Source organism: Sebastes umbrosus, chromosome 3, assembly GCF_015220745.1.
Source record: "Sebastes umbrosus isolate fSebUmb1 chromosome 3, fSebUmb1.pri, whole genome shotgun sequence".
Classification (NCBI taxonomy): domain Eukaryota; kingdom Metazoa; phylum Chordata; class Actinopteri; order Perciformes; family Sebastidae; genus Sebastes; species Sebastes umbrosus.
Genome location: NC_051271.1, coordinates 27,337,418 through 27,348,109, shown reverse-complemented (window position 1 = coordinate 27,348,109; position 10,692 = coordinate 27,337,418). Strand labels below are relative to the sequence as shown.

Genomic DNA, 10,692 nt, shown 5'->3' with positions numbered 1-10,692 from the left:
TACCCTGCACTATATTCATCTTTAAAAGTTTTCTTCATCTCCTTGTATTTTTATATCTGGTATATTTTTTTTGTACTTTGTACTTTGCACTACTAACTTTTTTACTTCCCTTTTACTAACATGTTTTGCACTATGGAACTGTGATGCTGGAAACTTGAATTTCCCTCTGGATTAATAAAGTTACTATCTATCTATCTATCTATCTATCTATCTATCTATCAGGAGCAGATTTGGGTTTAAGATGAATTGCATTTTAAATAAATAACTTATTGTATTCTATAATAAGGCCAAGATGAAGACTGCTGGCTTCCCTCTGTAATATGATGTCCTCCCCTTTAAGAGCAGATCCAGCTGTAGTAGGCAGACAGAAAGCAACACGGGCGTGTCCATGTGGTCAACACACTGCAGGCCTACTACAGGCTGGAGGATCATTTAAGTGACTCAGATACTGGTGACACTGGCCCTGTACTTCACAGCAGTGGTTCCCAATGTATTTGGCTTGTGGAGCCCTTAAAACAGCAGTGGGTAGAAATGGAGCAAATATGATTTAAAAAAAGTTATTTTTATAAAGGCAATCTGAAAAAAATCATGTGACTCTGTGTCCTCTGGTGTTCCTAATGGCATCTGCAAGATTTCACAGACATGAAGCAAAACTGTCTACTTGTGACCCTTTATGACAAGATCTGTGAGCATTTCAACTAGAGAATGTTTTTTTTAATTCTCAGATTGTTTCATATGCAGGATTTTAGAGGCACTAGGATGTAAAAATATGCAGTATCTCGCAGGAAGACAAGCAAACATTTACATTATAAATAAAATATACAAAATTCCCAGGTTTATTTTACCTTTAATCGCAGTAGATGGGCGATTCACTCACATGAAATACATATCTATATATCAAAGCCTTGCAAACTTAATTTCGTAAAGCCAACTTTGTCTATTCTACCTGAGCCATAAGTAATTTAGCAAAAAGTCAAAAATAGGTATAAAAACTCAAAAACAACATTATAAAAGCTGTTTGTGACAACACAGTGATACAGCTCAAACCAACACAAGTGCACACATTAAGGCTGCCGTTTGAGACACAATGGATTATTTTCATTAATCTATGGAACATTTTTTAAATAATTGATTAATAGTTTTGACTAAAATGTCAAAAAATAATGGAAAATGATGGACAATTTCACTGGGCTCAAAGTACAGTCTTCAATTTGCTTTCTTTGTCTCATAAACAGCCCAAAATCCAAATATATTCATTTAAGATGTAAAACAGAGAAATATTTTATTTAATAAATATCTTAAACTATTAATTGAATATCAAAAAAGTAGTTGCTGATTAATTGATTAATCATTCACCTCTAACTTAACTAGAAAATATACATGCCGTAGCAGGAAATCAGTGAGGTTATCTGGTTTATGTTTTAGTGTTATGTTCTCTTTTTTTCCCTTGAAATTTGTATTTTAATTAATGATACATTTTAGGATTTAAATGCTTGTCGATTAGGCTAAACTCATTATATAGCTGTCATATATTTCTTACCTTTCTATAATTTAAGTTGTATATTTGTCATGAAAAATGCAAATTTTTAAATGTATATAATACAACGGACATGATCTACTAAACTTTACTATGCTATGGTGGTGTTGTTGTCCAGCTCCTTCATGGTTCAGTGAGATGGATGTATTCTCCTGCATCAAGCAGTGAATGCGTGTCGTTTTCAGAGTTTTCTGAGTTGGCCAAAGTGTCATCGTGGTCAGACACGGTGCTCGGTGGTGTGATTGTTTCAGATCCTGAGGTGGAGCCTTCAGAGGTTTGGCAGACGTTCTGCTGGCCGTCAACAGGAGGCAGCAGCTCATGGTTCATTGGCTCAGACAAACTGGAGCTGGAGCTAACAGCAGGGAGAGGCATGAACTGCTGAGGCAGGGAGTACCTCATCACTGCAGGGGCAAAAAAACCCACCAAAATCTTGACACTGCATTCTTGAAAATGCAGCAAATAAACAGTACAATTAAAAAGGCCCATAGTTACAGCAACTTATAACATCCCTCATCACACACTGTACCTGACTGGATGTAAGCGGTCAGGTTGTCTCTCAGGATGGAGTGGAAGATGATGTCAGGGTGGATGAAGAGGGTTTGCTCCGAGTTCACCATGGCGTAGTAACGAGACAGATCCTAAAATCGAGTGGAGTTGTGATTAAAATGAAGACCGAAATAAAGATAACTGTTAGAAAGTGCATGTCTGCCTTTATCCTGATGAGCTCTGAGATGATCAGGACTCCTATAACAACATTATTCTGTTTGCCCTGCATGCTACCAACCAGACTGTTCCTCTGTCTTCATCGAGTGCATCTTCTAAAATGAGTTGTTCTTCAATGCCGGTTTATGTCATTCATCTCCCTTTGTCTATATCAATGCAGATGAACCACTTGCTGAGGTTAAAGGGGAAAGTCATCTGAAATTAGGTTCTTTGTTGGTGGAATTTCCTGTCTCTCTCTCCCTGATTCGGGTCACGTCACGTCCAATACTTAAATGTCCAGAGTCTCCAGCCCTTGCCACTTTGGTCACCTGAACAATAACTGATACAGATATAAAGACACGTACCTGCTCACCCACACCACGTGTAAATGCTGGCAGTGTTATCTGCAGCATCACCTCCAGAATCAACTGAGATCGAAGAGCCAGCAGTTCTGTATCCAGGTGCTGTGTTTGTTAGAGACAGAGATGTGTGTGTGGTTTGAGTGATGAGTTTGAGTGAATGAAAAAAGTGTGTTTTTTTTCCCCGAGTCAACCCTGCTACACACCTTGACCACTCTCGCTTTGATCCTACACAGCACCGCAGTGAGCTGGGAAGAGTCAAAAGAGAAACACGGATATCGAGAGAGCAACCTCCAGAACATCACAGCACACATGTCAACCACCTGGAAGAAAAACAAGAGAGAGTGGAGGGATGTGAAAGACAGCATGATAAGTTTTAAACCTTAATTTATGGAACCACGTACATGTTTGTTGAATTACTTTGTAGAGAGCGTCCTGAGCTTTGAGTACCAAAGGCCTCCAGGTTCCACTGTGGACTCCCCACGTCTCTTGGAGCCACGCTCGCCCCTCTGAGCTCAACCCCAGCCTGTCCAGACACCGCCACATCCTGGCATTGTCTGGTCCCAGGTCACTCAGAGGCGTCAGCACCTACAATTTAAAAAAAAAAATCTCATGTACAGTGCCAACAGAAAGCCTTTTTCAGCACAATGTAATGTGCATGAGCTGCCAGTATCAGTTCACACTGGAGTGTAGCTCTATGTATTGTACATGCCTTGTGTTGCAGATGGCTGATAAGGTATCCTATTTTCATTACTCTTGATAATAATTATTCATATTTTAAAAAGAAACATGACATGAGCTTCTATTAAAGCATTTCACGCCTCAGGCGTCACATTTCATCTTCACTTCACATTCCATCACATAATTACACAATTGCATAGCTGCCAGTCAAATAAAGAAGTGGGCTAAAGAAACTATAAAAACGCCTCTCCTGTCGCCGGAGGGGAATCTTGATCAGAGATCCTCCTTCTGCTGTCACTGTGAGCAAGATAAACAACATCTTCTTTTTTTCTTTTTTTTCACATTATTTTATTTGATGGATTTATTAGTCCCGAAAAACTGAAAGTATCAGGTACTCCGAAGTTAAAAAAAAAGAAGCAAAAATTAGACTAGTTTTTTTGTAACTTATTTTTTCTTTCTTATCCCTTTACAGGTAGGGTCGGTAGCAGGGCAGAAATTTCACGGAGGCCATGAGGACCATGGCCTATGCCCCTTCAGTTTGGCCTTCTGCCCTAATATACCCTGAGGCCACAGTTGCCTTGATGCCCGCCCGCACTGCCCCAGCTGATTTCGCCGCTTTCTCCTCTGCCTCTTTTCTCCTCTGCCTCTTTTCTCTGGATGTATAAAGAGAACTGGATACAGCGTTGGAGGCAGGGCCCCGCTCATTCTTATGAAAGTCGCTCAGCGGCGGACGAACAAAATAAGCTTGACTTCCGAGTATAATATTACCCGGATCTTCCAGCAATCTTCCGCATCCATTGGGCCCATAAAGCAGGCACAGTGGTGTTCCTTTAACCCCGCCTCCCAGCCCTCGGACTGGGTCTCATTCACATGAACACAGGAAGGAAAATAACTCTGGATCCGGCTTATTATTCTTTCCCAATGTAAGTTTATGGGAAAAGTCTTTCTGAGCCCAATGGCATCACGTGACCAACCCGGAAGTTGTAATTCCACCGTTACGCTACTATGTAAAATTTGCTTCAGATCCCGGTGCACTTCCTGGGGGCTTGGTCAATACGTTTTTTAGACATCATGGTCTTTTGTTGAGATTCAGAATTGTTATTGGGCAAAATCAAATAAAATGCTGCACACGTAACCAGTGGTGTGTTGGATATCGAGCCTGGTATGAACCGCGGGGAAAACTTGGGACACCTCAGATTGTAATTTAAGCCCACATGTGGGTCCTGACCTCCAGGTTGCACAACTGGTTTAGAACATTTCATTGCTAACAACAGAGCAACATCAAAATTAGCGTCTCAAAAAACATAAAGAAAAGGGGTAGAAAAAAGGCAATTTTTGCAATGCACCTCTTTTTTGATATCTTTCACTGATGTGCTTTGTGATCCCAGGTCTATGATGTCATCACAGGTCTCCAAGAAGTATCGCCAGGTACAAGCAAATCCATCACAGATCGGCATGGCCACTTCCTGCAAAGTACACTCAAGCCTTGGGATGATCGTGTGTAGAAGAGACTGTAACATCGGCTCACACATGTCCTCTAAGGTGAGAAGCAGTAAAAAGAATCAAGATGAAGAACACGGTCTCATTTTACATCGTCTGACCTTCACAGACACACACACCTGTGATAGTGTGAGCGATGTGATCCTGCAGCAGACCAGCCTGTCGCAGTCCTGCAGAAATCTGTTTCTCCACATCAGAACGGTACAGTGACAGCTCCTCCTTCATGGCTGCCATGGCAGCTTTTACCTGATGCTTTGCTGTCCTGTAGACCTCAGACAGCAACTGACAGACATGCATAAATATACATATACTGTAGGGTAAGAGAAAAACACATGTCCATTGGTTTCTGCCTATTTATATGTATGTGTATTTGTCCTTTTCACTCACTCTGATCCAAGCTGTCCTCCTCCTGCTGTGATGTACAATAATCCTGGGGAACACTTGCTCCTTGAGGTAGGGCATCACTTCTTCCATCACCATGCTTATCAACACCTGAAGGACAGAGAGAGACAGAAGAAGAAGAACAACAAGAAGTAAAAAGATGGGAGATATTAGAGAGGCAAAAATACCAAACATTTTGGTTAAGGCAAACAGAAAGTGGCATGGTTTGAAATGGACAGAGAAATGGGAGAAGGAGGATTTATGGGAGGCAAAGCAGTTTAGAGGATGACGTCTTGTCTGATGATTGCTCACCTCTTCCCCATCGCCCACTGGATGTACCTCTGTTTAGCAGTTTCCTCTGAGCTTCTTCAAGGAAGACAGCGTCTAAGAAGGCCCTGGATCCTGGTGAGTCTTCACACCAGAGCGCTAACAGACCACCAGACATAATCAATGGAACGGGCGGGAAAAGAATAACTTGAAAATACAGCATTTGAAGGGATAGTTTGGGTGTTTTGAAGTGGGGTTGTATGAGGTACTTCTCCATAGTAGGTGTATTAATTACAGTAGATGACGGTCGGCACACCCCCAGAAGCAGACAGGAGTACCTACACCGGAGCAAAGCAATACAGTGCTATGTACGGGGATGTGAGCAAAACATATTTTAGCCACCTAAAAGAAAGGCTCACCTGAAACAATCAATATCCTTGTAACTGTACGCTATATTTAGAATATTTTCAACGCTTTATCTTGCAGTCAGACAGCCCTTTCCTTTACCTTTCCGATGGGGAACTGAACTGAAAGTGAAACTTATCTATGCTATCTCCAAAGCCAGCAGGCTCAGATGATAAAAACAGTATAGATAAATTTCACTTCCAGTTCAAATCGCTGTTGAAAGATATTCTAGATATAGCGTACACGTATACGGATATCAACTTTTTTAGGTGAGTCTTTCTTTTAGGTGGCCAAAGATATTTTTTTCTGCCGTACCCGTCCACTTCACTGCATTGCTTTGCTCCTGTGTCGGTGCTCCTGTCTGTTTCTCGGTGTCGGGGGCACACCGACCGCCATCTACTGTAAGTAATACACCTACTATGGATAAGTACCTCATACAACTCCACTTCAAAACACCCCAAAAGCGCGTGGACATTTTTGTGTGGCTCATGATTGGGAACAGTGATAAGAGAGACTATACCAGAGCTCTGATGTTGCGTTGCAGTTCGTAGTATGTTGGCCCACCGCGTCTGCTCCTGGTATGATCCAGCGGCCAGACACACTGGGGCACTGTAAGGGTGCTGCATAAAGACAGGAAATGCTGTGGGGCAATCCCAACATGCCAGTTTATAACCGGATTTACCTGAAATGTGCATGCAAACATGAGGACAGACATGAAGACACATTCAAGAGTATTTGTTTGAGTAAAATAGAATAATGTATACAGACAGCAAATAGGTGCTGCAGTTTAAAAGTGTACCTTTGATGTGTCGGCACATGTTGTCCACTAACTCATGATGCTCTTGTATGGACGTGCAGATATGACAGCCAGAGAGAACCAGCTCTGTCTTACATCCCCAACCACCTTCAAATACCTGGAGCATTCAATGTCACATCCAATCACACACACAACATATGCAGATCAGGCTACAGAAGCAGATGTAGGTCAGGGAGCAGATGGATTTCTGTCTGTACCTGTTTGGAATCACGACTCTCGACTGTGAAACTGTTGGTGACCCGTAGGTGGTGATGTGTCCAGATCCCCTCCATGCATTGGGGCAAAGTACCCTCCAACACAATCCCAGCATGCGCAACAACATCCTGGAGCACAGGATACAAGTTTGTTAAAGAAAATCTACTGTTCATCTCTATAAATGTGCGGAGATAAATATGACAGATTTTCTCACAGGATGTTTAGTCAGAGGGCGGGGTTCGGTGGGCTTCACGTGTTTGTTCCTCATGTGGGTGAGTAGATTTGAGCTGAGGTGACACCGATAGAGAGGAGCCAACGTCTCCATGATGTCAGCAGTGTGCTCTGTTTGTCCACAGAAGGAAAGACAAGGGCTACTTTCCAAATCACACACTTTTTCTTTTTTTACTTTTAGTACATACTGCAGCAGCCCTTACAAAATACGTACTGTTACATGCAGTATGCGTACAATTAAGACATACTACTACGTCAAAACAGTGCGGTTTGAACTTTGACCCTCTTGCTCATATATCTGCTGCAGAGGATTGTGGGTCAGAATAGCCAGAAAAGCATGCAGGCTTGCTGCAAAATGCGACCGAATGTAGTAGGACATCCTGGTATTTTTGGCATACTGCATTTGACATACTATGTATTGAGACATACTAAATCTTTTTCTGGCCTACTTAATAGTATGGTAGAACGCATAGTAGATTTCTGCATTTTAGTACCAGCATGCAATGTAAAGTTTAGGCGGAACATTGAGGGAGATCCTGAATAAATGATTGGAGAAATGATGCTTCACCAGATCTTCATCAAATTGAATCCGTTTTGGAGATCTCCACCAAAATGAATGTGGGAATATGTGGGTCTTTCCTTTAATTTGTCACCTATCTATATGTATGTTACCTCAGTGACAGTTCACACACAGAGTTGATGTGGACGCCTAAGCAACAGGTGTCATATTAATTTGCAGATTGGATCTGTGTGCGTGTCCTGTCTGCTTGCACTCGCGGGTGTTTGGTAAATAGCGACTTTCCCTGCTATTGAGCATGAATGACAAAGGACAGAGAGAGGGAGGTTAAACGTTTGCAGGCCACAAAGAGAGGGATAAGATTATTACATATTTATGTGTAAGAAGTAAGAGATAATGTACATTATGTACATTATCCTGCTTATTACAAAGGAACTTACTTAAGAAATCAATAATTTGACACAAAAATGGTCCTCCAGAGTCCGACATCAGAACTCCATAGCAACAGTCTGTTATACATAGCAACAGTCTGCTATAAAGAAATAACAGATCGTAGAACGCCGTGATTGACCAATCAGAGTCGAGTATTCAACAAAGCCGTGCAATAAATACATGTAATATTAAAGTTCCAAAACACTGACAGAACAGACTCTTCCAAAACCAACAACATTTTCTTAACATCTCAACAACTGTCAGTAATTGGAAGGCTTATTTAAGAATAAATGAACATTCGGATATTCAGATAGCCATGAAAGATAAACATGTGACTGGCCGGTTGGTCCAATAAACATAAATCCCTTCTTCACTGATTCTCAAAAATATTTTACCCCCATTTCTTCAGGCTTACCTGAGATGTACCTACGTTCTTTGGAGTTTAGGTGACAGGTGAGCTTCCCTCCCATTCTCTTTCATCAGTGTCTTTCCTCTTGTCTTATACTGTCCTGTTACTATATCCTCTTGCACTTGTTTGTCCTCACCCTTTTGATCACCCTCTCTCCACCTCTTCCAATATTCATACGTCATTTCACTGTGGTGGACTCAATAAAACTGATTTATGTTGACAGTCAATACTTGAGACAAACGTGGCAAAACAACATCTAACCCCAGCGATGCCCTCATATTCTCGTTTATGCGCAGCAACGTTAAACAAAGGAATAAGGACGAGGAGCTTATTCCAGAGAGAGCGAGGACTATTTAAAATGAAATGATGATTATAGTCACATGTGATTTGACATAAAACACTTTGGACTGAGGCCACAAAATCCATTTTCTGAGCATGATGTGACTGTTAAGTGGCACAACCCACATTCAGCTGTTGTAATTGAGCAAACCGATGAGAGAAGCGGTGCAGTCGAGAGGGGAAATTGTGTGCTGCAACTAGAGAACCACTTTTAAGAGCAATACAGTAAAGCTTTTAACTTCACCAAGCATCACCATTACCATTGTCTGTAAAACTCTTCATGTCAGAGGAGAGAGAGAAAGAGGTAACTCTCAGCTGTCAGGATTATCAGAGGACAGCAGACACAACCATTACAGAAAATACATGTAAACACACATGCAGAGACAGCTGCCGTATGTGATGTGTTTCATCTTGTCTCAGCCACTGTGTGTGAGAGCCTGCTGCTCAGGTGTGTGGTCAAATATGTCTCAGAAATCGTGTCTGATGATGGAGGTTTGGATGTGTACATGCCCACAATCCTGCGTGTATAGTAGCACCCGTATAAACAGTGTGTAGACATAGATATGTCTGCACATGATAAAAGTTAAACCTGCATGAGACGGTGAAAGAGAGCTTTGAAGCAATGTTCACAGGGATCAGTATACATGTTGCCTGCTATCTCTGATTAACCCTTTAATGGTCTCACTCAGTAAAAATAATATATGGACTTTTTGGGGGGCATTTCTTTGTTACTTTGTCAACTTTCTAAATTATGAGCATCTACCAAGCTATAGAGATGTCCGCTCACAATAAAAGTATACTTTCAACAATCTGCATGCATTTATCTCTGTTTAAGCTGCAGTGTGTAGGATCTGGTGTCATCTAGAGGTGAGGTTGCAGATTGCAACCAACTGAAACTTCTTACGTGTGCCAAGCGTGTAGGAGAACTATGTTGGCCAACGTGAAAACGTGAATGACCCTATCTAAAGCCAGTGTTTGGTTTGTCTGTTCTGGGCTACTGTAGAAGCATGGCGGCAGGCTCCGTGAAGAGGACCCGCTCCGTATGTAGATATAAACGTCTCATTCGAAGCTAACAAAAACCCAGTGATTCATATTTTCATGCATTATACACTAAAGAAAACATACTTATTAATATCATATTACATTTTGCCAATAGATCCCCCTTATACTGGTCCTTTAAAGTGAAATAAAAGGCAAATGTCTTTTTAGGAAGAGCAATGTGTAAAACTCCTTAAATAAAACATGTTGTATATGAACCCGACATTTTTTTTTAACAAAATAAAGAATTACATTTTTTTTTTTTTTAATTCTTGTTAATGCCACCTTTACCATTTCTACCAATCTGTAGAGCATGTGTTTGAAAAATCATTACAAAATCATCAGACTGTTGGGGGTTATTAATTGAAGTCATTCTGTTCAGCCAGCCCTCTTAAACTTAAAGGACCAGTGTGTAACATTTAGGGGATCTATTGGCAGAAATATAATATAATATTAATAAGTATGTTTTCCTTTGTGTTTAATCACCTGAAAATAAGACACATTTTTGTTAACATAGAATGAGCCGTTTATATCTACATAGGGAGGCGGTCCTCTTCACGGAGTCCGCCATGTTTCTACAGTAGCTCAGAACGGACAAACCAAACTGTTAACTTTTCCTGCTTGGGCCAGAGTCAATAACATTACTCGCTCTCGTCGCCGCCGCTCCCTCCCTCTTGCTTCACCACTCACTTCCCACTTACACACACACTCTAAGCACTGGCTCTGCTCCAAATGGATCTAGAGAGGGACATTCATGTTTTCACGTTGGCCACCGTAGCTCTCCGACACGCTTGGCGCACAGGAGAGCTTCAGTTGGTTGCAATCTCCTCACCTCACCATTAGATACAGCCAGAGCCTACACACTGGACCTTTAACTAAATC

The 10,692-nt window shown here is 41.4% G+C and overlaps 1 protein-coding gene across 1 annotated transcript; it reads right to left on the bottom strand.

The window, feature by feature from the left end:
• Window positions 1-830: 830 nt before the first annotated feature.
• LOC119485588 lies at window positions 831-3,182 on the bottom strand. Its single transcript, XM_037765272.1, has 5 exons — window positions 3,019-3,182; window positions 2,805-2,921; window positions 2,605-2,703; window positions 2,064-2,175; window positions 831-1,938 (listed from the first exon to the last, which is right to left on the bottom strand). Exons 1-5 carry the CDS (start codon window positions 3,142-3,144, stop codon window positions 1,661-1,663), a joined length of 732 nt encoding a protein of 243 aa, XP_037621200.1. The 5' UTR covers window positions 3,145-3,182; the 3' UTR covers window positions 831-1,660.
• Between the last annotated feature and the right edge of the window lie 7,510 nt (window positions 3,183-10,692).